Source organism: Astatotilapia calliptera, chromosome 13, assembly GCF_964374335.1.
Source record: "Astatotilapia calliptera chromosome 13, fAstCal68.1, whole genome shotgun sequence".
Taxonomy (NCBI): Eukaryota; Metazoa; Chordata; class Actinopteri; order Cichliformes; family Cichlidae; genus Astatotilapia; species Astatotilapia calliptera.
Window position 1 is genome coordinate 11,723,265 of NC_137434.1, and position 27,955 is coordinate 11,751,219.

Here is a 27,955-nt window from a genome sequence, read left to right on the forward strand (position 1 = left end):
TTTGCATCAAATGTTTAGGAGAATGAGTAACAAGGGGCCCATTTCTTACAGGTTCCTTCTCCATATGTTGCCTGGTGGCCAATAATAAAACACATTCAAACACGCTGAAAAGCCACAGTGGGTATTTTTGTCTGTTTACCGGTTTAGCAGCATTTGAAAAATTCATATCATGCATGAAATTACTGGCTGGTGTGCTGCTGCATCCAGTACAGCACCCAGCACTGGGGTTGGTTGTGCTTCGTAGTTGGGCCCATGTTTTCTTTGCATGTGTATTTTTCATTAAAGTAAGATGTCATTTGAAGTTGAATGGACAGAGCAAAGTGCTTTGAATCCAGGAGGCAAGAGGGAAGGAAGACTGGAGTCAGGGGAGGGCAAGAAGGAAAGCATTGCCACGTCATATACGAGGCAATGGGATGCTGCACCGCCGATTGTTTCTGATATAACTCATATTTTTTTTCTATAAAAAAAATAAAAACTTCATGATCTTGCCAAACACAACTTAACCCCGTCTCTTTTGTAGTATTTCTCTGTCGCTCGACCTCTTCAAAGTACTCTTCCTCCTGTGCTTTATTCTCTCATGCTTGCTTTTCCCCTACTTCTGAGTGCAGTGTTGGGATAGTGAGGGCACTGAAGGGGACAGTAATGACTAACTCTGTAAAGGTAATGATAAAGTACAGATGCTTTAGACTCCACTCTGGCTAGAGGCGCTGGGGCTAAGAAAATTACAGTCATTCATGTGTGTGTGTGTGTGTGTGTGTGTGTGTGTGTGTGTGTGTGTGTGTGTGTGTGTGTGTGTGTGTGTGTGTGTGTGTGTGTGAGAGAGAGAGGGAGAGAGAGAGAGAGAGACAGACAGAGAGAGAATGAGGAGCAAAAGAAAAGAGAGGGCAGAGAGAACAACAGAGAGTTTCACAGGCTTAGACAAAGACAGACATTGCTGTGATTCATTTCCCTTGCCAGTTATTATAGCTGTCCAGTGTGTGTGAATTTGTGTGTGTGTGTGTGTGCGCGCGTGCCTTATTGTCTCTCTGCTCACCACTTGGCTTTGAGTGTCTCTTGACCTGTCTTTGGCCAGCTCTCTTGTCTTCCCATCCTGTCACCCCTGTCCAGACGCCCTCTGTCTTTCTCCCACGCAGTCCTGCCTTGAAGTGACCACTGTCACTTCAACTCTCCGTTACGGCGAACTGAAGCTCTGCACTTCACCACACAGTCAAACGTGAAGGAGGGGACTCCTTCATTTGCAGATGAGTTCAGCATGCATGAATAAGAGTGGTTGAGAATGCTCTGTATAACTATAGGTTGTCATCTAGTGTCTGGGTCTACTTGTGCCTATGTGTTCACACAATTGTGTGCTCTAGAAAGGAATACCCAGAAGCCTGTGTTTGCTGTCTAGCTGTCTGCTGTCTGTCATTAGAGTAATAAAAGACTTGCTGTGCTGCACGGTGAGGAGTTCTTGTCTTTAAGGCTCCTCCATTCCGCACAAATTGCCAGCTGCTGAGCTCTGATGGATGTTTGTATGGTGGCCCAAAAACACAGGTTCTACTTTAAACCCCTAGCTCCATTATCCCAGACAGAGATGCAGGGGAGAAAAAGGGTGTCTGTCTGTCCGTCTCCTTCCTCTGTCATCTAAAAGTGTTTTAATTAAACTGTGCCTCTCTGCAGGCCTCAGAGCGCACACGCGCGCACACACACAGACACGGCACAGAGAGGGAGGTTTATCCAAATACGCAGTGCTCTCCTTCCATTCTGTCTCCGGCTGAACCGCCGCCTCTCTTTTGTTTGTCTTTCTGCAACCGTTCTTTTTCTGCCTTTCCTCCTTCTCTCTCCGTGCCCCCTCTCATCGCGCCTGAAGAGTGACAGGCTGTGTTTTCAGCCGATGTTTGAACACAGAGCGATCAATGCCGGACAAAGGGAAAAGAGCGGGGGAGTGGGGCGGGGAGGGGCGACACAATTGGTTATTGACAGAGAATACAAAGTTTGAGGGACTGGAGGCGACAGCTTAGCAGGGAGAGAGGAACCGAGAGAGGGAGAGAGGCATGCCAATGAATGCGATTCATGTTCATGGTTAAGCATCACGTTCTGATGTGTTAACTTCCATTATTCATAATTGTTTGTGTTTACCTGCTGGTATCCTCAGCATTGTGCATGCTTAATTGAGCGTATATAAGTGACGTAAAAGTGCGAACACCTGCTCTAAGGAACAAGTGGGTGTTTGTTCCTGTGTTTCTATTTGTTTCGCTGTATTCCTCGGAAACTCCTTGAGGATCGCCCTTGGCATTTAGAAAAAAAAAAGTCTAGTATGATGAAGCCACTCTCGTTGAACTAAAGTAAAATTTAGTTTTAAGGTGTCCATCACTGACACAAATATTGCACTGGTGGCTAGCTGGATCGTTTACGATGCATTAATGCTCAGTGAAACAGAAAAAAAGTATTTGAAAACCTTTATTGATCACGTTGAGCTCATCATCACCGTCAGCATTTCTGCTTTTACTGTACACTGCCGAGGTCTGGGTGGGTTAAAAGGTGAGGGTTCAGTTTAAGGTCACAGGTGATTGCAGTGACTGGAACAATGAAGTGTTTGCGTGGGAGAGAGAAAAGAGTCAAAAACAAGACGCTCCAAAACAGCAATCTATCCTGGATCGCTGTAATGCCTTGAGCAGCTGATGGATTTCTTGTCTCTGGCTAGCCCTCAGTTGTTGGTAATTCTACTTTTACCTCAGCTAGACCTTTTATAGTCATATAGATGTGACTTTACTTGAAGATGGTACAGCCTCCTGAATACCATAAATCCTCGTTGGCCTTGGTTTCAATCCTGCTACAATTTTTCTCTCCTGCTTCCTCTGCGAGCTCTGCGCTCTGCTTTGCTTTCCCTAATGTCTCAGACAGAATCTGTCAAGGGGAACAGTGGGATGAGAGTGGGCAAGTGCTCACTTTCCTAAAATAGGAGATGGTATCTTTCTAAGTACTTTCTCTTGTTCCCTGGTTGTAGAATACCTGATCAGGTTGAGGCTTGATACATTTTGAAAACTGAACACTGCAAATCTGCCTTGTTTAAATCTCGTAGTTTAAAAGCAGCTGAATTTGCTCACGCATCTCTCTCTCTCTCTCTCTCTCTTTTGTTTTAGCCATTCTGAATATAGAGGATGAGATTTGAGAACTGCAAGGCTGTAAGGCTGTAGTGTAGGAAAAGCACAGTTTCCAGTGAGCGGCTCCCACATATGTGAATTCATCTGTAGGCATACATGTGAAGTGAAGACAGCGCACCGAGTTCGATATGCCTTTAGCTTTTGGATTATCCTGACTGGAGAAAATGTAAATCTTCTTCACGTTAATGCTCATTGACTCCACATCATTTTTACAACCAGGTAAAAACAAGTTTTCTGCTGTAAAGTCAGACATATTAAAAATTTATAAGAACCTGTATTCCTCAGAAATGCAAGGGATGGGACCAGTATGATAGAGTGGGGCAAAATTAAAGGAAAACCTGGACTCCTCATCTCTACAATGAGGGGATCCAATGGCTGTTATGCCATGAGGGCCATTTTCCTGCTTCAATTCAGGTCAAATTATCCCCTTATAGAGAAGGGTCCCTGCAAATGAGTATAAATTGTCATCTTTAGGCTATGACTAGTCATTTTTAGACTGATGGTAGTGGTCTGTTCCAAAATGACAGTGCTACAGAGGCCCTGAGAGGTCAAACACACTGCAACTTAAGAAAACACAAGCAAATAGTAAAACACTTTAAATGAATGCAAAACAGACAATGGAAGTAAAACATTTAATCAAAAAAACTCTGAAGAAGCACTATATAAGACCCAGTCCATTTACCATTGTGATTATTATCATGTGATGAGAACACACATTCCCTGCAGCTTTTTCATCCTTACAAAAGTCTCAGTTTCTGTCACTTTTGCAGCTTTTATTGTCACATTATTGTCTTCCCCAAATCACCGCCATTCTGGTTTTTGAGCGTTTGCAGAGTTTTTCTACTTGCTGGTGGTGCTTAAATTGCAGTGTGTCTGACCTCCCAGGGGCTCTCATCTAAAGGGGTCTTTGAATGTTTTGGTGAGAGATAAGCTGACGTGAATCATCAACAAAATACCAAATGAGCGACTATATTTTGGGAAAATGTTTGAGGCACTTGTAGCCCAAATGCCAAAATGCACCGAAGCTGTTCAGTGTCCCAACAGTTTTTATTTGTTTTGCCTTTCATTAGTCACCTGTGTGTAGCTGTTCAACAAAACGAGAGAACATTTGGAGCAGCTGACCTATTGCAGCTTTCAAAGTATGCCTACACTTTTTATGTATGTGCTACTTTTGTGCTAACTTTTCATGTTCAAAGCAGACCCTTATATCCCTGCCGTGCTGTCACACGGTCTTTTCCAGTCCACCTGTGCACCTACACACTCGTGCACACAAGGGTAGAGTTCATGTAATACATATATGAGTTGCAGCACGGTTTATTTTTATACATTATTGTAATATTCTTGAAGCTGTCCAGGCCATTTTATTTATTTTGACTACTGTCACAACTTTTCCTATTTATCTGTATAGCACGCATTTTGTCACGCATTATCAGTCCATATACACAAATCTGTCTTCTGCAATAAACATCATTGATGCTTGGGATCTACTCATCATCATTAGAGTACCGCGTCTGACAAAAGAGGTCAGAAAGACTGTGTCCTTCCTGCCAGGAAAAGCTTTTGACAGCTTTTCCAAGACGGACGTGTCACATCGAAAATGTCATGGGATAATGTGCGATCAACAGGACTGACCCGCAGAAGGTCAGCGGCTCTCTGCTCCAGCTGAGAAGCACAGACTCTTCCAGAGAAACTAGAGCAGGGGGTCTGCCTTGTCCAGATTGCTGGTTATACAGGGAGGCAAAAATGTCACTGTACTTCTTCCATGATGGTACAAACTATCAGCACCTTAAATGTCTTCTTGAAATGCACTTACAGAGTGGCTTTCCCCCGAAGCTTGAGAGGGGCACACAAAATAAGCTGTCATACAGACATTTTCTCCCTTTCGATGTGTGATAGGTTAGTGATATGGACAAATTTGGCATTTTGCTTTTTCCATACCTCCTCGTCAGTGAGGTCAGCGACCAGGAGAAGCCGCAGATTTGCCATAGATCAGATTCACTGCACTGCTCTTTTGTCAGGTCGGTAAATAATTTCTATTCCCCCCCCCCCCTTTTTTTTTTTTTTTCTCCAGAGAGCAGCGACTACAGCGAGGCCGAGGTTCTTCCTGACTCCTTCCCGTCAGCGCCGGCAGAACCTCTCCCGGAATTCCTGCTAGAACCCGAGGATGCTTTCATAGTGAAGAACCGTCCAGTCCAGCTGCGCTGCCGGGCGTCACCCGCCACCCAAATCTACTTCAAATGTAACGGAGAGTGGGTGAACCAAAACGATCACGTCACTAGAGAGAGTCTGGACCAGATCACAGGTGAAGACCTGCACGCTCACACACTGTACACACACATACACACACAGTAATGTCACCTTGTATTTTACAGACATAAACATCATCCTCAATTACTAACATCATTTTCAACTACATAATCCATTAGCTCCTATAGGATTTTATGTGCACGTTAACTGCTTTTGGCCTGCAGCCAATGCATTATTTATATGCACTGTGAAAAATGTGCCTCACTAATCTCTCACTCTCCTGCTCTTCCCGTGTCTCTCTTCTCTCTCTCTCTCTCGCTCCCTTTCTCACTCTGCACAGGCCTGGTGGTGCGGGAGGTGGACATCTCAGTGTCGAGGACCCAGGTGGAGGAGCTGTTCGGACTGGAGGACTACTGGTGCCAGTGTGTGGCCTGGAGCTCAGCTGGCACCACCAAGAGCAGTCGCGCCTACGTTCGCATTGCATGTCAGTATCAAGGCGGCGTGTTTGCACATGCTGCACGTATGCGTGTGAGAGACAGAGTGAGAGAGCAAGAGGAAGAGAAACAGCGAAAGGGCAAATGTTTTCAACTTTCTCCTTGTCACACGCGTCAGTTTAAGTATATATGCAAATAAATTGCCGTAACACTCCATCTTGATCCCTGGTGGTAATGTGGGGCGCGGTGTGATTGACACGTCGCATGTTTATGAGAGTCTGGAGTGTGGAAAAATGACACAGTTACTGAGGCTTTTGGGGGCTTTGCCTGGTGTGTGTGTGTGTGCGTGTGACAGGCAGTGTCGCTGAGATAAACTGAGTGTCACTCTCTGCTGTCACAGGGCAGCCTTCACTAACTGCTGACTGCATGTGTGTCGCCCTCTGTAGACTTGAGAAAAAACTTTGAACAGGAGCCTTTGGGGCGGGAGGTGCGTCTTGAGCAGGAGGTGCTGCTGCAGTGTCGCCCCCCAGAGGGCATGCCTGCTGCCGAGGTAAATGCTTTTCTCCCCACCGTCACTCTCATCACCTACAGATGAGGACTGAATTTGTAACCCCCCTATGAAATGTAAAGTCTTTGTCAAAACTTTACCAAGGACTTTTTTTTAAAGAGCATAGGGTTTTCAACATTACAGCATTTCTACACATACTAGCTCTCTTTAGAGAGCATAAATTATCTCTATTTGCACACAATAACAGAATTATTTCAGAAAAAAGTGATAAAAGCCAAGATTATTAGCCTCCTGAAAAACTGACCTTTTTATTGAGGCGTATTACAAAACGAAGGGTTATCGTCCAATTTACACACAGCATAAAAACTTCAGCAAGGGTTTGAGCTGTCACTTGAGAAAGCATCACAGCAAAAACAAAAGAAATCTGTTTAGACTTAAGAAAAAGAGTTGTTGATGCTCGCAAAGCAGGAGATGGATTTACAAAGTTATCGCAGCATTTCCAAGTGTCAAGAACTGGAGGAAGAAGTATGATCATGAAATTCAAAGCGAGCCATACAGTACAGAACAAGCCTGGGAGAGGCAGGAAGCAAAAGATTTCAAAGGCTCTGGAAAGAAAAGTAGTGAGAGATGAGTCTAAAGACCCCAGAATAACTGCCAAGACACTAGTGAATGATTTAGCGACGTCAGGAACATGAGATGAAACTGGAGCGCTTTAACCGCAGAAGCGCTGCTCATGTTTGGAGAAAGAAAGGAGAGACATACAACCCAAAGAGCAGTGACCCCATCGTGAAACATGGTGGTGGGAGTATTATGCTTGAGTATGACTGAAAGTAAGAATCCTGACAAGATGGAAGGAATCAGGAACAAAAATGGATATGTGAAGATTTTGAAAGAAAACTTTCAAAGAGAACTACCTCCAACTGCTCAAAGTGAACGTTACTGACTGAGCTGCACAAAACTCTGACTTGAATCTTAATGAAAAATCTGTGGGGTGAACTGAAGGTCCATGCCAGAAGACCATGAAATCTGAACTGCAGGCTGCAGGCTGTTATGCAGCAAAAAGGACGCACAATTGACCATTAGCATTGGGAGAGCTAATCATTTTGACCCTGGTAGTTTTTGTGTTTTCTGAATAAAAATCGTATTTATGTGCAAAGTAAAATATTATAAGCATCCAAACAAAGACACGCATGTTTGGAAAAGCTGTGTTAAAAAATTCCTTGCTCTGTTTAACGGCACTTTGGAAATACTTTTAAAGAATGAATTTTTCATAGGGGGGCTAATTTGTTCCTCTTCTGTAGCCTTTTCAACACGTTCACACTCATATTTTTCTTCTTGATTCTGATGAGCAATAAACAGCTCAAATCCTTTTGTGTTGTGTTGTTTTGATTTCAGATTTATGCTGTGCAATCTGCAACAGCATAAAACAAAAGGAAAGAAAGTAAAGGGCGAGATGCTGACATTTTGACACCATCAATAAAAGAGTCACTAAAACACGCAAAGAAATATGCTTGTGTCATGTTTTAACACCAAGCTAGTCTAACTGTAAAACCTTGTATCTGAATTGCTTATTTTACCCACATTTGTATTGTGAAAGCTGTCTTTTTCTTTTTAGATACCTATTAACCAGGAGAATTTTGACATAAAAAGCACGTTACGTAAATTTCAAAATAAAAGCAAATTGGTTTAATTATAAAATTATACCAATTTTGTTAATGTAATCAGTTAGTTATGGATTTTTGCCCATTAAAAAGGCAAAAATTAGTCAAAATAAAAGTGAATGAAAGACATTTTTCGAGAGAAGAAACAAATTAGTGTTTTTGCTTGGCAAAAACAATCACATTTTGACTGCATGTTTGATCAATACTTTGTGTTGTGATGGCTTGATACACTGCAGGTTTACCGTGTTTACTGAATGGCTCTGTGCGTGGTGAGATGACTCATATTTATGCATGCACACCTGCTGATTTTATGTGAAAAAAAAAATACCTGCCAAAGAAACATTTGAGTCAAAACTAAAATAACATCGAGCATCTGAGACTGTGAGAGCTAATTTCTTGTTTTCTATATTTACTCATTGTGAGTGTGAAGCGCCTGATTTGTAATTTTATTTTTTTATTTTTTTATGTTGGATAATTATAACTTTCATAACCTTTTTGAGGCTTCCTCATCTTTATTTCAGCGGTATGTGTCGGCCTATTCTTGCTTGTCTCCAGGTTGACTGGCTGAAAAATGAGGACGTCATTGATCCATCGCAGGACTCCAATTTTCTGATCACAATTGATCACGATCTGATCATCAAGCAGGCCAGACTTTCGGACACGGCTAACTACACCTGTGTGGCTCGAAATGTGGTTGCCAAAAGACGCAGCAGCACAGCTACGCTTATTGTTTATGGTAACACATCCGTTTCGCACCCCCTCCACACCTCACACCTCCTCACATTAATGACACGTTTGCTTTGGATTAAAGAAAAAAACTATGAAATGCTGGTTATGAATTCGACTTGTGACAGCATGTAGCCATTATCAGAATCATCTGTTTGGTTCTTTGGTTTAGTGATTCAATATGCTGAGCAATAACTGACTGAAAAAAACAATGAATTGTAATTTTAGCCCCTCTTGTGTAAATCTTTAATACTCAGTAAACTTAATTAATGGTAGAATTTTTTCAGTAGATGTATATTAGCAGTTAAACCACTAAAACAAATTTAAAGTTCTGCTAGTAAACCTTTGATCTTTGGATGAGTTTAAATTATTTTTACTTTTATGATTATTAGAATATTATTACCAACATTACTGTAGACCAAGCAACTCCACTTTCTGCAACTGCAGCAGCCTCTTCCCACCAGGAGACTGAATGATGCACACAAGAAATACTTAAATCGCACCCACATCATGCACCAAAAGCACAGCTTTACCCTACAAGCAACATGATCCCAAGCATCCACTGCCAATGCACTGCTTTGAAAAATCAAATCTCCTATCAGGGCCCTACACAATATCAAGCATGTTGTTTTAATGTTGCACCTGATTGGTGTAAGTGTGGTAGACAGATTTCAGTAAATATACCTCAGGAGGTGATCCTGGCCATCACTCACTGATATGTATGTTAAATATAATAGCAAGAGTTGATAAAGTGATTGTCATGAATGTTAAAAATCATCCACGTATTAACTTTCAGACTTGCTCACTTTGTCTCATTTTGTGCGTCTCAGTGAGCGGAGGTTGGTCTTCTTGGACGGAGTGGTCGGAGTGCAACGCTCGCTGTGGGCGTGGCTGGCAGCGTCGGACACGCAGTTGCACCAATCCGGCCCCTTTGAACGGAGGAGCCTTCTGTGAGGGCCCGCCGGTACAGAGAGTAACTTGCACCACGCTATGCCCAGGTGAAGACCAGATACTCATTTGTTGATTTCTAAAATGTTCAGATTTTAAGTAAACAAACAGCTGCCAGTTTTGTTCCTCAGCTGGAGATAATTTATCTGAAAGTGCTCTATTGAGGTGATACGGTACTATGAGGTATTTAAGATAAGATAGGGCCTGATTCATCGAGACCTTGTATCTGAGGAGAAGGATTTAATGTCCATTCAGGATTTAACAGTTAAGAGAAGCCAGTATTGGAGAAAAAAGCTCTTTTCAGGGAGCATTTAAAGTGGCCTGACAATAATAAATTAGATGAATTATTGAATTGAACTAGTTTTTCAGCATCACTCTGAGACAGGACGTTTCTAATTTTAGAGATATTGTGCAAATGCAAGAAAGCAGACCGTAACATTTGTTTAAGATGCTCATTGAAAGACAAATCATGATTTAAAGAAATCCTCCCAGTGTTTCTGGATGCCTGATTAATGCAATCGAGTCTAAGTACCTGATTAGACACCAGGCCTAGATCTTTGCTTTCTCCATTCACCATTCAATTTCAATAAACATTGTCTGATCATATTTGAGGTTGTGGTCCATGTTAGAGAAAACCAGACGACTGTTTACTCCATCATAACTTTTCCCAAAGAGCACAGAGGAGTGTTTGCTCTTACGAAAGCCGTGGCTTCACTGTAAAGAGGTGCCTGCACTGGGAACACAGTGCAATGTTGTACAGTCACATAACATCCTGTCTAGACCACCCTAACTCCAAAGCACAGAATGTTGTTTTTTTTTTTTGTGCAAAATTGTTAAATTATGCACTTCGAGCCATTACATATGCATCAGACTGCATTATAACAGCATGCCCAACTCCCCTTTACCCGAAGCGATTAAACTGTTTTGCTGTTGGCTTACTGTAAAGTGACTCACATCTCTGTTTTCATTCCAGTGGATGGAGGATGGACTGAGTGGGCAAAGTGGTCCGCCTGTGGGACAGAGTGCACCCACTGGCGCAGCCGAGAGTGTCAAGCCCCCCCACCCATAAATGGAGGAAAGCACTGCAGTGGCAGCATGATGGAGAGCAAGAACTGCACTGAGGGGTTATGTGCAAGAAGTAAGTGTCCAATATGTTGGAACTGGATGTTAAACATCAAAGCTGGGTAAATATTTGGCTTATGTATATGTATTTCTTCATGTATGTAATGTAACCTAATACTCTCCCCTGCCTTTTAATAGAGACCACCATCTGTTGAATTCACTCACTGATGCTTATAGTTGATAGAAGATGGTGTTATTGATGTATCCATAGGGGTCATTTCCCTAACAGCATAATTTCTCCTTCAGGTGGTTGTTGAATTGATCTCGCAGGCGCGGATTTCTTTGCTCACACTTTTATAAGACATATTATATTTCAAAGCTATTTGGTAAGAAACTGTATTCCCGAGGCGTTGAGCCACTGCAACATGGTGAGAGATATAAAAAAAGGGGGGGAGAGAGGGAAATCGCAGACAGATGTTTCAGGAGGAAAAATTCAGGTTCACAAGGAGAGCAGGCAACTGATCCACATCTAAAGAACCACAGATGGAGAGAGAGAGAGGGGGGAAAGTGAAAGATGTGCGTGGAGTGGGAAGCGAGCATGACACAGCCAAGTCGAAAAATTAGCACAGGGAAGAGCATATGAGAGTGAGTCAGACTCGCGCTGACACCCAATGTGCAGCCCGTGATGAGCTGGGAGGAATCCAGCTGACAGCGCATTAGAATCTTAGAGATGCACATCCACAAAAGGCAGGGCGAGAGAAATACATTCAAGCACACGCTTAAAAGACACACACACAGAGATGCAAACACGCCCAAGTATGCAGAGACAAACCTTCTAAATGCACGTGCAGCTGGGTTGCAGAAGGTGTGTGTGTCGCAGGGGGGATCATATGCACGCTCAAACCAATGCTGAGCGTCAGCCGTGTCAGCCACACACACACATGCGAGTCCTGCCATAAACAAGCTTCCACAGAGCACCCACTTTAGACGGAATACGCTGCTGTCCGATCCGGCTGCACGTAGCCGGCGTTCTAAGGAGGCCATCGGGGGAAAAAACGAGCACTCGAGTGGCTCTGACAGGGAGCGAGGATGAGAAGCACTGTGCTGTCGAAAATCTGTAAATGTGTCAGTCTGCAAACTACAAGTTACTGACTGACTTATTCATGTTCCCAGCACATCATGTATGACTATCCCGTGGTCACAAACACACCTGATGATATTAGAGCTCTTTGCATCCCTCGCACGCTTTAATCAGAAATCAGACTCTTTAGCTCACGCAATGTTAATCCCTCCGAGGATCGGCTAAATACCCCGAGTCGTAAATGTGCAAATGCTCTGAGACACCGCAAACCCTCATCTTCATCGCATCCTGGTAGATTCTAATTGCAATTGGACAAATGGCAGCATCTGGGGAAGCCATTTGTGCGTTCTGATGATGCCACGGAGAGACGCTTATTTGATTTGAGATCTAGTCAGCGACACAATCCTGAAAGATGGTTTCCATATTTCCTCAAACCACTTGGTGATGATTCACGCCGGTGTTATCGTAGGAATCAGTGGCGTGCACAGACATTTTGGGGGGCAAGTGCTCCAGGGGGAAAAAAGGGCACTTTTTGCATATGTGGAAAACCTTTTCTTTGTATAATAAAAAAATCGCACAGGTTAAATGCAATTTGACTTTTATTTTCTCCTTTCTCAGCCTCTCTTTCCTAGGCATTATGCTTGCTGAAATTAGTAAATAAATAGACCAAAATGTATGAGAACGAATAAGACTGACTGTGGTCATTACAAGAACAGGGCAGAATGGTCGTTTTCACAGGCAATTGGGAACTGCCTATTTTTCCTTTAGCAAATTAATGTGTTAATGTTGCCAATATGTTACACCAAAAAAAATTAACATGTCTAACCAGTGCTTCTCAAAACTTTTAACATGCACCACCCCCAACACCGTACCCTTCAAACTACCAATAACAACGTCACTGTTCTGTCACAATCAGGTCACAACACAGTGCGTAAATGTCTGCGAGCATCGCTGAGTCAGTAACAACCAGTTAGGCTAAAGACTGCATCTTTAGACAGTTGGACGGTGTTCTAACTTTCTCACAGGAGACACCTACTAAAGACAGTCAAAGACATTAATTTCAATCTTACCAAAGTAGGACAGTAGTTGACGTTAGTTATGGAAAGGCTAATCCACAAAAACGGAGAAACGTCCATAATTCTATTATTCATAATCATGTCAAGGTTTTAGGTTTATCTGCAGTTCCATCTCTAAAAAGTGTGATGTCTTCCCGTCACTGACTTCAGTTTGAAAACTTTGTATTTATTCACAGATTTCCGTGAGATCATCCTAAAATTTGTAACGAAAAATGGGCTCAAAAGAGCCCTCTGCCTAACGGCATGTAGCCTTAGCCTATAGCATAACGTGATATTTTCAATAGTGTATGCAAAAAGGTCGGAATTGATGGAGAGTGGGGTTGCCTAAATGGTTTAGGTTACATTTTAAATGTGTCGTTTTTTTGTTTATCCATATGGATAGATGGAGGGGTAAGCTGGCAAAGTTTGTCATGTGCAGTTTCTGACAGGCTACTTCACAACAAAACAATTGCAGGTTGGTCTTAGAGGGCAAACAGAATAATTTCACTCGATTCATGGGTTACCTGACTGGTTGGGAAGGGAAAGAGCTGCCGTGTTGTCCGCCGTGGCTCCCAGTCGCTATAGTTAGCCTACTATGCCTACTCCAAGTAGTCCTGTGTCATGCCGCTGCTACACGCCTCACAACAAATGAACTGCAAGCGTGTTCACGTGACACGGTGACAGTGAAAAAGCGACAGGGTTCGGGTGTCTTTGAAGAAGGGGCACAAATCAAGCCATTATTTTCACACCTTTTTAAATCGCGCAGCTTTAAAAAAAAAAAAAAAATCACGTCTTTCAAAAGGGCACTTTTTTGGACTGAGGGCAAAAGGGCAAGTGCTTCAGCACCACCTCGTCTCTATCTGTGCACGCCAGTGGTAGGAATGATTGTTCCCGTCAGCGGAGATGTTTTTTTTGTCCTCATAGGATGAAGAGGATAACATTCAGGTTTCAGTCTACTTGGTGTCAGTCATGTACCACACAACCGCCAGAGTCCTGGTTCATTTTCTGAAGCAGCCTCATCCATATGATACTGATATTATCATGCATATGCATGTGCTGTGCCAGTGTGCCTGCACATGTGATGTGACAATAAAAGTGATTTGATTTGATATTATTCAGAGTGTTATTTTTCCTCATGCCACAAATAAACAGTTATGCTGAAATTTATCTCACATTTTCGCACATTTCTAGAAGAGGTTTGTTTGTTTGTTTAATATGAATTTATCATTTCTTGCCTGTAGTATGCATTTTATGTTCACAGATTGAGCTATTGTTTACGTTCCTGTTTTGGCTTTGTATTATGTTATTGCATCTTTCATTTGCATAACAAACCAGTCCACCCATTTTTTACATTGTTTTTTTTTTTTTGGTTTTTTTTTCTCCTGTTCAAACAGATAAAAAGATTTCTATTGAACATACAAGCCATCGTAAGTCCACCTTCCCATGACTTTGCTCTGTCACCGCTTCACGCCGCTTGCCTTTTGCGTTGTGTGTGTCGTGTGTCTCTCTGCTCACGCAGGTTAGGACTCCTAACACCTTGCGTTAGCACGTGGGGCTGAATGCGTGCAGCTTTTTGTGTTGCCTGTCTGTCCGTGCTTTTATGTCAGCTTGCATCACGCTCAGCGTAGACACGCCTCACCTTCTTGTCCAGCCTGCTTATGAGTGTTGTTATCCACGCTTGTCTAGTGTGTTGACTAAGTGTAACATTGGTTTCAGAGCTGACTCAGTCCTAGCATGTCTCATCTTTTGTACAGAAGCTTATTGTGATTGTAAAGGGGGGGGGGAGAGAAAAAGCAGTATCTGATTACAAAATGCTGGTGTAATTACACATACTGCCCAGAATGGTTTAGCGAGAGCTACTCCGTCATGACAACTCTGTTATGGAGTGAGCAAAATGACATGCCTCTAAGCTGAGACTCCTTGATCCATAGGCTGTGTGGTAGAAGCACAGCGCTCGCAGGAGAAAAGCCCTTGATTTCTGTCTGACTCTCAGTTAATCTGTGATATAGTTTACATTTGAAGTGATGGTAATTCCTCCAGCTCAATGTGATGTGGACTCAGGGGAGAGCAGCCTTAGTAATGCACCTAATTCGCTATTGTTCCGTTTCTGGTAATAAGTGTGGACGGCTGTCCGATTCGGTTCAATCGCGCCACGTGAGCATGGGAGCTCTCCTCTTCCACAGCCTGCCTGCCTCCGGCTTTCTTATCCTCCACCCTCTCTTCAGCTCTAACCGCTGCTCTGTAGTGTCTTTGGTTGTCTTCTTTCCTAAAGCACTGCTATCCTTATCTCCTCTCCCCTCCTCAACACACTTATAATCCCTCTGTCCTCTCTACAAATCACAACCTTATCTAACTTCTTCCTGTCCCTTTTGCCAAATTGCCTCTCATCTAGCTCTCTCTCCTCCTGTGAGTCTATCTAGGCCGTCTACTCCTTCTCCTTCTCCCTCTCCTTTTTTTTTTTTTTTGCTCCTCTTCGTCTCCCGCCAACTTTGCTCCTTGTCTTCTCTTCTTTGCTACTGTGGCGCGACTCCCTCACGTGTCTGGTTTGGGTCTGGCTGTGGCGAGCCTGCTGACCAGTCACAACCAATCACCCAGCCAGAGACGTGGGAGGGAGCTCGGTGGGGAACAGGTGAAGTTGGGGCCAAACACCCCCTGGAGGAGCTGTTTATTAATGGGCCTTTCAGGGATGATTTCTATATTTAAACTGACTACATGGTGCATAGTGACAGGCAGACCAGAGTGAAGCAATCGTAAAGTATGTCTTTAAAAACAACAAAGTGTCCACAAGTACTCCAAAGCCACAAGAATTATTGGGCCCATTCCTCATAATCATCATCATTTTTAATGCACTTCCAGTGGAACAGATGGGCAAGAAAATCCACGGGCTTTGCTCCGTGTAAAAATTCATTTCTAAGTTTCAGCGAAAGCTACGAGGCTTAAGCTGCCTGATTTTCTAGGTATGAATAAATCCATCTTTTTCTCCCCTGATACCAATGATACTCAGAGTATCTGCATATGCTCAGATAACGGGGCTCTCTTTTCCTCTGCTTACTGCATGCAGCTCACTGTTATCTTTTTTATGGAAAGTAACACTATAACAGGGGATTAAAGTCTCAGACTGCAGAAACAGTCAATTTTATCATATCATTGAAAAGACAATGCAATTACTGGTCACATAATGGCCTGTATGGTGATTTAATATATCAGATCAGTGGAGTATTTTCTCTTTGAAGCTTTTCAATATTAATTGATCTCTTTCAGTTTCCTGGACAACATGTTTATGTTGAGCTGTAATAGTACGGCGAGCACTAAAATGACCATAACTCTAGTCGATACACCCTTTAATCAGCTTTCTGTGAAGCTTTATAGCATGTTTAAGAGCCGTTTTTAAGGGAGGAGGTGGTTTTTAGGGGTTGGGGGCAATTGATTTGACGGTGCAAATTGAGATAGACGGGGAGGGGGAGCAGGTAAATGCAATAGCATGCAGTAGGGGTCCTGTCGGGTAGTAGCGCTCAAGCCTTTGCTGCTTAGGACTTTAGCCCATGTGGTATGCGGGCTGAGTATTTTGTGCCCCATCTGTTAGATCATAATCATGCTGGGGAGGTCATTCAAGTGCAGCAACTAGAGCGTTGAGTCGGTCTGCTATTTGTGCCAGTGCTGTTTTAAAGAGAAATGAAACGAACTAGCTAAACTCATTAACAGCCACTTTAGTAGGTACACCTTACTAATAACAGTTTAGACACCTTTCTGCCTTCAGAACTGCTTTAATTCTTCGTTGCATAGATTAAACAAGATTGGCTGCACATCCATGATGTGAATCTCCCGTTCCTCCACATCCCAAAGGAGCTATACCTGATCTGTCACCAGATCTGAGATCTGTTCAATATTGAGATATATATTGTGGTCACAGAGAGATAGACATGGTCAGCAACAATACTCAAGTTGGCTGTGGTGTTTAAAAAATGCTCAGTTGTTACTAAGGGCCCCAAAAGTGTCCCAAGAAAATCTCCTCCTCACCATTACACCACCATCAGCAGCCTAAACCACTGATGCAGGCAGCATGGATCCATGCTGAGACTCATCAGACTAGGCAATGTTTTTTCAGTCTTCTATTGCCCAAGGTTGGTGAGCCTGTGTGAATTGTAACCTCAGTTATTTGTTGGAGTGGTATCAGCGTGGTTTTCTGTTGCTGTAGCTCATCTGCTTCAAGATTCATCGTGTTGTTCAGAGATGCTCTTCTGCAAATTTTGGTTGAAATAAGTGGATACTTGAGTAGCGTTGCCTTCCTATCAGCTCAAAGCAGCCTGACCCTTCTCCTCTGACCTCTGGCGTCAACAACAATACCACATTCAAAGTCACTTAAATCACCTTTTTTCCCCATTCTGAGGCTCAGTTTGAACTTCACCAGGTCATCTTCACCATGTCCACAGGCCTAAATGCAATGAGTGGCTGCCATGTGATTGGCTGATTAAATATTTGCATTAAAGAACAGTTGAACAGCCGTACCTACAAATGTGAGCAGCTATGCCAGCCCTGATCTAAAAAGGCTGAAAACACAAATTGATTTATTTTAACACAGATAAATCTGATTTTTTTTTTTTTATTAATAACAGATGTTACTAATTACTAATTAGAGGTCATTTCCTGAGTTCTAGGAAAGTTATTTTTACCCCACTCAATACATTGACCCCCAACAAATTGGATTTACAGCTATATAAGAAAAAAAAAAAGATTTTTTAAAATATATTTTTTATGTTCAGGACTCTGTTTTTAGTCTGATGATGAACTAATGAATTAATCAGCAAATGCTTTCAGCACTAACTTAGACTTCCATGACTAATTTATTCTGCTTACTCTACAGCATGTAGTAAATCAGATGATATGCCATACATTATGCTTCCTTCCCTCATGGTTTTCCCTTGCAGATGTAAATGTGTGTTTTCATCTGAGTCTCTTGATGATGTTTTGGCTTTCTGTCCCTCTTTCAGCCCTGGCTCCAGGTATGGGTGTAGCAGTCTACACGGTTCTCGTGGCCCTGCCGCTGAGCGTAATAATGGCACTGTGCGTGGGAGTGCTCGCATACCGCCGCAGATGCCGACATCTCCACGGAGACATCACCGATTCTTCATCAGCTCTCACCACCGCGTTCCACCCTGGCAACTACAAACCTCCCAGACAGGGTGAGTTTGCACACGCATGCACACTCGCGTGAGTCGGCAGGTATTTGCACTCAATTTTTTTTTGCATTATTCCTTTTTTCCCCACAGCTATTCTCGTGTTTTTCTTATTTTCATAGAAACACTGTCCCTGCTCATTTTTATCATCGCGTTGCTATTTATATCATCCCATAAATTAATTCTCTTATACCATTATCTCCTCTCAGTCAGCTCTCCATTCTTTACTGCGTTACATTTTTTACATTTTAAACATTCGTCATGGTGTCCTTTCTCTTGCTCTTGCCATCAAATATTAATTAGCAACATTAATCCATTCCACTGGCGTCACTTTCGGCTCTCTCAGCCCTGCTCGTGTCATTTCTAGTGATAAGCTCCTCTCTTCTCCCGTACCCACAGATAACCCTCACCCTCTACATCCCTCAGCTCCTCCAGATCTGACAGCCACAGCGGGGGCTTTCCGTGGGCCGCTCTTCTCCCTCCAACAAGGGGTCAACGACAGCCCCCACAAAATCCCCATGACCACCTCTCCGTTGCTGGACCCCCTGCCCAGCCTGAAAATCAAGGTGTATAACTCCTCCACGCTTTCTTCCCTGGAGCTTCCCAATGACATAAGCTCAGGTGACGGAGAGATCCTCAGCTTAAAGTCGGTGGGTACCGTGGGCAGAGAGCGAGAGTATCACACCCACACGCTATCCAGAGAGGCTGGGTTGAGTACAAGCGCCACGCTTGGAAATCTAGGAGGACGCCTCACTATTCCCAATACAGGTACAAAGCTGATTTGTAGCTAGTGATAACTAAAGACACCTTTAGATGCATTGAAGACAAGATAAGTCATGACCCCCTTCTCTTTTTTAGGTGTAAGTTTGCTGGTCCCCCCTGGCACAATCCCCCAGGGGAAGTTCTATGAAATGTACCTCATCATCAACAAGTGGGACAAAACAACGTGAGTGCCCCTTAGTTCTTTAATTCTTTATTTCTCTTATCTGTTTCACCCATAGAAGGCAGAATAGACCTTAGTCTCACCTCAATCAGAAAACTTTCCGTTGCAAGACTCGCTTCCACTTCTGAGCATAAAAATATCAACAACTTGTCCCAGCCTTTAACTTAAAATTGAAGAAGCTACTTTCAGCTGCTCCCTTATTCGTAAGGGTTCACCACGGCGGGTAGTTCCTGGTGTTTGATTTAAGTTAGGATGTTCCAAACATATCTGCCATTTTCTTTTAAAAATGAAGCGTGTGCATGTGTGTGATATCTACAGGTTACCCTCTGAGGGCAGTCAGACTGTACTCAGTCCTGTGGTGAGCTGTGGTCCATCTGGTATGCTGCTGAATCGCCCCGTTGCCCTTACTTTGCCACACTGTGCCCAACTAGACACGCCAACACCTGACTGGACTCTCACACTGAAAACGCAAACGCATCAAGGAGCATGGGAGGTGAGAGAGCCTCACGCTGGTATCAAATGATGAATGCCTTCCCTTTTTTTTGCTCTTTTTTTGTGTCACTGATTGCTCCTTTTATCCCTGTTCAGGAGGTGCTGACTGTAGGGGAGGAGACTTTGTCGTCCCCATGCTACCTGCAGCTGGAGGAGGAGTGCTGTCACATTCTCATGGAGCAGCTAGGAACATACGGCCTTGTGGGCCAGTCGTGCCCTCCACAGCCTGCCTGCAAGCGCCTGCAGCTGGCTCTCTTCGCCCCCCGCGCACCATGCCTCTCCCTGGATTACAGCCTCCGGATCTACTGTATCCATGACACCCCACATGCACTCAAGGTGCTGCTCTCATGTTTATGCATCTGTGTGGGTTTATATTACTGTCTCCTCACGTGCACTTTAAGCTGTTCACCCTGTTGCTTGCCTGCGATTTCCTGTCTCTGTTGCTTTCTATTCATTTGTCTTTCTGCTCTCCCGAAGCATTTTCCTATACTCGAAAACATTCCAAAATTAATTAGGTCTTATTTATTCCACGTTTTTTATTTCCTTAGCAAAACATGGTACCCATACACATATACAGTGGGACTTCCAAAGGTGTGTAAACTTAAAAATAAATAAATACTCATCAGATAAGCTGAAAAATACCCTTGTTTGAGTTGATTATGTCACTAAAGAGAGATATAACACGACTCTGAAGACATGCGAAGCAAAAAATAATGTAACACAAAAGATCCTGCATAAGACTTGGACATGCAAAACCAAAAAGCATAGCAAGAAATAAAATTAAATGAACTATAAATAGAAAATAACATAGACAAGGTGTATTATATTGAAGCATGTCACGGAATAAAAACATTAAAAGTTAATATAACTTATTTCCATAGTGGTTCTGGGCGATAGAGGAGTACCATCCCCTTTCAACTCTGCAGATCCATCTCATTTCTCCAAATTAAATTTGGTGCAATACATTGAGTTTTCATGTCCCGCAGGAAGCAACGGCTCAAAATAGTAGAGCAAAATACAAAAACTATACCAAACACAAAGTGAGTGTTCGATTCAGTGGAAAAATATTTTTCCTCTCTCAGACCAGCCAGGATAGTAAACACGAGTGCGCTGTGTGCAGTATATTGGCATCCCGCTGCATGATTTCTGGCTGGAAAAGTTCAAACAGCTTTTAAACTGTTAGCTCAGAGCATTTCCATTTGGACACATTTTAATTAGGCATCTTTTGAAAGCATGATCTTGCAATGCGAGGGGATGAGCCCGCGCTAAAACCAAATAAATAAAGCCCTAAGCCCGTCTTCTATGGCTTTCTGTGCAGGAGGTGCTGGATTTGGAGAGGAGTCTGGGTGGAGTTTTGCTGGAAGATCCCAAGCCGCTGCTCTTCAAAGATAGCTACCACAATCTGCGACTGTCCATCCACGACATTCCCCACACTTACTGGAGAAGCAAACTTCTGGCCAAGTACCAGGTGACATAATGCAGCAGACTCGTTATAGATATATGCATATATATATATATACATAATATGCATTATATGTATGCCTGAAGTCCAACTGATATTCACCAGATTTCTAAATAACCTTATCACATCAACATCATTAGGCATTGCAGATTTGCAGCATTTAGGTTTTTGATGTCACAGACCTAAACTGTTTTTGACATTTCATGATTGTGGTTTTAAGTGAAACACCACCACACTCATGTTCTTTGTGAAATGACTTGTTTCTTCCATCAGTCCAGTCTGGCGGCACGTGAATAGAAGAGAACAGAACACAGAAGCTTTAAAAAAGCTGATACAGACCAGTGACAAATTAAGGTGTCTTTTTAAATTGCAGGGCAGCTGAGCACTGGCTCTAAAAAGTCTCTGGCAGTCTACTGAAGTGATTAAACAGTGTTTTTTAAAAAGATATTCCCTCATTTAGGGTTTTAATCATGGTGGCGGCGAGACCTGTCTAAAACCTCAGTCCAAAATCTCCCATAGGTGTTCAGTTGGCTTGAGCTCTGATGATAGTGATGACCATGGCATATAATTTAAACATTTTCATGCCATAAGGATGGGGACATTGTCATCCACAGACCGACCACTCCCACCAGGATAGAAAGGTTTCATTTAAGGATGAAGCTGATCGCTCATGCCAACTTTATACTGTGCAGTAGCCTGCAAAATTATACCAGCAAAATGCCTCCCACAGCTAAACAAAACAACCAGATCAACTCACTGGGGTGCTCAGGCTTTTCCTTTAATTTGTCATAATGAGCAGTACTACACAAGCTTAAACAGTAATCTTGCTTCATTTCAATAAGAGGGCTATTTTACAAATGTTATAGCATACTTGACTGCTGTAAACACTCAAAGTCTCTCCTGCATTCTTTTCGCAGGAAGATTGCAGTCTGAACCGTTTCTGAATAAACAAACAGAAAATCTGATAGCGCTTCTAATTTATGGACAGTGCGATTTAGAAATAAATTATCCTCCAACGCACAGAGACCCAGTTGGTGGAAACACCCACTATCAAAATAAAGCATACTGCACAGACCTTTAATGGAAACTGCATTCTAGATGATCCCAGATTGTGCTGCTCGGGAAGAGGTCGCTTTAATCACAGTGGTAGAGAGCCTTTTTTTTCCTGGCTTTTCCTGTTTACCACTTTTGTCTGTGTGACAGGAGATACCGTTTTATCACATTTGGAGTGGCAGTCAGAGACCCCTGCATTGCACCTTCAGCCTGGAGAGAGGCAGCCTGGCTGTGTCGCAGCTCACCTGTAAGATCTGCGTCCGGCAGGTGGAAGGGGAGGGACAGATATTCCAGCTGCACACTGACATCCAGGAGGTAATGGTGACGTCTGAGAAAATGCTTGCGCACACACGCGCACACACAGATAACGCTGCAATGCAGCTGCACAGTTACTCCAATCAATACAAAGGTTGGTCTCAGTGCTTCTCGACGCCTCTGTTCTTCCAGACTTTACCTCCGCACTCGCCCCTCCCCTCAGGAGGAACGTGCCTACCTTCCTCTCAAGTGGGACCTTATGCCTTTCGCTTGCCTGACTCCATCCGCCAGAAAATCTGCGCCAGTTTGGATGCACCCAGCGCTCGAGGATGTGACTGGAGGCTACTGGCTCACAGTCTGGGCTTTGACAGGTCAGATAAAGCACGTTTGTTACTTGAGTTGCATTCTGAAACGACTGTAGGAGCTGCAGTGTTCATCATTGTCTGATATGAGATGATTTAAAGAGGCCTCAGAGGTCAGTTTAGAATTGGGTTTAAGTGAATTAAATTTAGACAGACGACTATGAAAAGTCATGTTATATCTGCCCATACTGATTAGAATCTCAAAAGCTGGGCTTGAATATTAAGTTAAAAAATATGATTCAGTCATGCGTGTTATATAATGTTACAAAAATCCATCTTGCTAATTATCTAACCATGCCTTTGAAATATGATGCTTAGCTGGGTATCAGTATTGGAGTGTCAGAGGTTTTTCCTCCAGTATGTGCAACATCCAGTAATGACCAAAAAAAGAAAAAAGAAAAAGATAATCAGTGATGAAGGACTGTTTTTGCTCTCTCCTTTTTCTTCTCACGACTTGCGCCTTCTTTCCTTCATCCAGGTATTTGAACTACTTTGCCACAAAGCCCAGCCCCACAGGTGTTCTGCTGGACTTATGGGAAGCATGTCACCAAGGTGACGCAGACTTGGTCTCTCTGGCGACCGCACTGGAGGAGATGGGCAAAAGTGAGGTGCTAGTTGTCATGACAACTGATGGGGATTGTTGATTGGTCAAGAAACAAGAGAGCAAGACTTTTTTTTTCCTCTCTCACCACCACCGCAATGAAAATACCTGCCTATGAATGAATATGCACACACGCCAGCGCAAATCATAAACCCACAGAGCATTTTGGTTGCTTCACATAAACTTTATTACCTCTGCCTCATTTCCCTTTTCACTGGCCCTGAGAAGATCAGCCACTGTAGCTCCATGGCCACCATAACATATTCCCATGCGTGCCATCCACCTGCTAACCCGATTCGGCTTGAGCCCTCCAAAGCAACGTTGCATCTGCGAGGTATAAAAAAAAAACTATCCGAGGGTACCAAGGCATAAAGTGGCTCTAAAGTTGTCTGTCAGACATGGTGTTGACTGCCTTTGAATGTTGAAAATGGCTCCATGCTTGTATATATAAATATGAGTGCTTTGGGAAAAAATGGAAACGTTCATGTATTCAGCACGCTGAAGCACGCACAACGACACAAACGCTAACGCGGGATGGCCTGTGTTTCAGTAGCAGCATGAAAGTGCATGATTTAAGAACACCCTCACCTCATGGCAGAGGACTTTTGTTTCTTCATTGTCATCGCCATGTGTGCGCTGAAGGACAGGCAGCACCGACCTGCCTCCAGCCTCCCCAGACTGCACACACTCCAACACACACACAGGCAGAGCAGTCATTAATCGGCTCTGAAGCAGGCAGGCTAGGATTTCTCATCTAACTGCTTCGACTGATGACAAATCGTGTAACGATCGAACCCTCAAGGTTCGAATTTTTTGGGCGTAAAAAAAAAAAGCTGCCTCTCCTATGTTGTAGAAGTGCGAATTTTTGAAGTTTGCTTCAGAATTGGCGAATAACTAGACTGACTCTTTATACCAACAAACGCCTCAAAGCCTTGGCATATCATTCCGACTCACAGGGGTGTTTCTCTTTCATCTCTCCTTGCATTCCTCTTACGCTCTGCCACACTTCAATCTTTTGAGAATAAACTGCAGGAGAGCTTTCTGGTCATCCCTTAAAAAAACATCAACAAAAACAAAGTTTCCTTTGGGGAACGCTTTCATTTATTGTCCAGATTTGTGGATTCTTTGTTTTCTGTTTCTTTTCCTTTTACTGTCACTGGTGTTACGATCATGTAGAGCCTGTTTTAACATCTGTGCTTGTTTAGGCTACTGATCTGCTGTGTATTATTTTTTTGATCCTAGTAGAGCACGCCAAAATTGGAGAGTTAGGACACAGTGGATGTCTCTCTTGTGAATAACAAAACTATGTTTATTTCTGGGTTGTTTTTTTTTTAAATCTTGTGCATCAATTCAAAAAATGTAAAATATAATCTGTAAGACATGATTGGACGGGGGGTCAAGTGTCCTGATGAATTTGCTGCACGCTGTAATTTGGAGGCTTTGCTGTAATTGAAGGCCATTTCCCGAGATCACACATGATTGTAGGATAGAATAGCCCTGCTTTGAATCAAATGGGCAGCAAGGGGACCGTGAAACTTACCTCAATCTGTTCTCTGTCCCCCACTTATCTATATGTCCATATGTCCATGCATCGCCCTGTAGCTCATTCTGCCTCCCTTCTCTCAACTCTTTTAATCTGCCTGCTTTGTGGTCAGGGTCCTCAATCTGTTTGCATTGTCACTATTGTTCCGTCAGCTTAAATGCTTTCGTCTGTAACATTATCTTTGCCTAAGTTCTGTGTTATTGAGTCTTTTTTATCCCTCTAAGCAAAAAAAGTGTTCATATCTTAAAACAACCACAAGAACCAAAACACAGGCAGTATCCCTCCTCCTCAGCAGTGAGTCATGTCACTGTTTTGTGTGAATGAACCGTGTGTGTGCGCATATGTGTGTGTGTATGTGAGAGTGGATGTGTGTGGGCAGGTGGGTGTGCGCGTACAGTATGTGCACATTCTTAAGATCTGTCATTTCTCTTTGTAAGTGCTATGCAAGTACATAAGAAAAAGTGAAGCGTTTTGACTTCTTTTGTTTCCTGGAAGAGTAAGATTCTATTTTTTCAGATCAGGACATTGACAGGGTTTTGATTTTGTATCCTAAATTGGTTTAGGAGTAGTTTTAACATTTTTTCGGTGATGCTAGTCTGTGTGGGGATTCTCCATCCGGAGAACAATTGGATCACTGACCAAGAAAGCTGCTACCTTAAAACAAAAAAGCACACGTGGGAAAACAAAGTGGCACAGCGACTGACATGATGACCTCGTGCCCTGCAGGTCTTTGCCCTGAGGAAAAATACCTGGACACAATCTGTTCAGTACTTTGGATCCCTGAACACTGCAGGACTTTTTTTCTTTCCACAAGTCTTGTTACAGAGACTGACTAGCTGTAGAGTACAGTGTTTATTTGTCCAGATTTTTTGAGTGTCTGCTGGATCTTTGGCCATATCTCTGGATAATTTATGCTGGAGCTGTACTGGATTCAAAACGTGCTCCCGTCAAAGAGAGAAAAAAACTACCCTTTGTTCAAGAAGACAGACATTTTTACAAAAAACACCCAAAAACAAAACTAAAAAAAACTAAAACTAAATGGATTCAGTGACATGATTTCATCTCTGTAAAGTACTAATTGTAAATAAATGTCTAGCCTTCTTACCTGTAACTAAATATAATTTTTATGCAATAAATTATATTTCTTAGTTTAACAGCTGTGTGTTTGTGTTTTGCTCTTTATTGCACTAAAGCCTGCTATTGCACTGCCATATCTCAAATAATGCATAGAGCTAATTGCGAGCTTCTTCAGCGCTTAGTACTTAGCACTGAAGGACAGAATTACAGTTAAATGGCATCTGTGGTTTTGTCAATTACACCCATTTTCACAGAAAATGCAGAGCTGCTCAACCTGTCCCTCTTTACCTCACACTTCACTGGAAAATTCCCTTTAGGTCCATTTAGCTTTAAAAGCTTTTAACTGGCAGGCCGTCTGGTCTTCACATTAACATGGTCTTGGAGGTACTGATAGTGGCCTTTAAAGACTGCCTTGGGTGTTTAGATTGAGGATTCTAACCTCAGTTTTCCTTTATGACTGGGCAATGAGTGGGAAATGATCAGATGAGGCTCTCATATCGAGAAAATATTGTGTCATCTCTATATGGAGCGTGCGTTGCTGTAAGATAGACAACACTTTGCACCTGTTTCATTGGTGGCTGACAGTGCGTGAGATAACTGAACCTTGTATAGTGTATAAAATGCTGGTATAAAAGCTGACTGTAGCTTCAGCCCTGCACAGGATGTTTTTGTATTTTAAAGAAAAGAAAATGAGAACATGCAGCATTAACTAAACATAATTTTCTCCTTTTTCGCATGATAACAGTCATCGCTGAGCCTACAGCATTTTAAATAAGTGTGTGACCATATGAAGAGCACTTCAGGCGCTGGTGTGAAACATGCACCCAGAACTAGCCTGTCAGTGGTTCCAGTCCAGCCCACTGTGAAGCCATTAATAATTCAGGTTTCCCAATAAAATACACTGCTATTCCTGGTGTGGTGATGCCAGCGCTACTACTCTGTCCCTGAACTCTATGGAAAGTTATTATTTTTAAATTCTGGTGAGTGTTTATGGGTTAGTTCCCAAAACACTGTAGATGTGAAGCTTTTGTGTCTGTGCTCTGTAATGCTCGTGTAATGACAGCAGGCTGAATGAATAAAGAGTAATGGGGGTTTGGGGGAGGGGGGTCATCATAACTAGGTTACAGTTGCTTTACTGGTTCACCCTAGTAAAAGATCAAACTGAGCTCTATAGTAATGTGCGAAAGTCTTGAGCCAGCCCTCCATCATTTATTTTTATTTTGCTTCCAAGGAGCCAGACTTTCTTGTCATTTTTAAAGTAAAGTTAAAGTGATCTTGAGCAACAGGCTGTGTGACATCAGCTGCTTTTTCACTCATTTGCAACCCATACGGTAATGTTTTGGTTTCATTTGTTAAGCCTCGCCATATCTGAGCATGGTGTGCGCTGTGTCCTTAAAAGAATTTAAGGGAACTGAACAAGTGGAAGACAAAAAAAAATCTAAACAAAACAAATAAACATTCTCTACAGCAGATGAATAGTATCTGAAAGTAATGAACTGAATACATATCAAAAAAGATCCGGCAAAGACCTGATGCAGGATACAGAGATGTATCTGGCACTCAGTTGATCCATCTACTGGTCACTAAAGCTTCATCAGAAATGGTCTCAGTGGATGGGTGGCTGTCAAGAAAAAGACTGAGGTATGACAAATTACACAAGAACTGTGCTAAAAGTCTGTGGTAACCGCTCAAGTTATTATCAATATGTATGGAAAAGGTCAGGAGACAAGTACAACAGAGTATCTAAAGCCATCTGTAAAACAGAGTGGAGGCTACATTTCCACCAGTGGTGTTGTGGATCTTGTTAAAAGTCATGGAATTATGAACGCAGAAAAGATTTTGATCCATCACGTGATACTGTCTATAAAGCATCTGATTGACTGTGGATTCATTTTTATAGTATGACAGTGATCCCAAATAGAATGCCGGTACAGTGAAAGAATACCTGGACGGAAAAACGCACAGTGGAACACTATCAGTCATGGATTGGAGCCTGAACATAAAAAATGTTGAAGCAGTGTAGGATCATCTTCACAGGGAACAAAACAAAAGGCAGCAAACATACTAAGAAGAGCTTTGAATATTCTTCAAGAAGCTGGAAGAACTATTCCTGACGACTATTTAAAGA

General features: G+C 42.7%; 1 protein-coding gene across 3 annotated transcripts in view; it reads left to right on the plus strand.

Annotated features, from left to right (window-relative positions):
* unc5b (unc-5 netrin receptor B) overlaps positions 1-25,904 on the plus strand; it is a 54,980-nt gene extending 29,076 nt beyond the window's left edge. The window contains exons 2-17 of one of the 3 annotated variants that reach the window (XM_026189910.2): positions 5,215-5,445; positions 5,731-5,874; positions 6,271-6,374; positions 8,549-8,729; positions 9,550-9,717; positions 10,641-10,805; positions 14,260-14,292; positions 17,854-18,045; positions 18,439-18,807; positions 18,898-18,985; positions 19,301-19,475; positions 19,571-19,810; positions 20,793-20,942; positions 22,140-22,304; positions 22,437-22,615; positions 23,085-25,904. In XM_026189910.2, coding sequence (XP_026045695.1) covers positions 5,215-5,445; positions 5,731-5,874; positions 6,271-6,374; positions 8,549-8,729; positions 9,550-9,717; positions 10,641-10,805; positions 14,260-14,292; positions 17,854-18,045; positions 18,439-18,807; positions 18,898-18,985; positions 19,301-19,475; positions 19,571-19,810; positions 20,793-20,942; positions 22,140-22,304; positions 22,437-22,615; positions 23,085-23,250 — 2,750 coding nt within the window. In that variant the 3' untranslated portion in view covers positions 23,251-25,904. The remainder of the gene's footprint in view (positions 1-5,214; positions 5,446-5,730; positions 5,875-6,270; positions 6,375-8,548; positions 8,730-9,549; positions 9,718-10,640; positions 10,806-14,259; positions 14,293-17,853; positions 18,046-18,438; positions 18,808-18,897; positions 18,986-19,300; positions 19,476-19,570; positions 19,811-20,792; positions 20,943-22,139; positions 22,305-22,436; positions 22,616-23,084) is intronic. The other 2 variants (XM_026189911.2, XM_026189912.2) reach the window with 2 other exon arrangements.
* Positions 25,905-27,955: the final 2,051 nt, after the last annotated feature.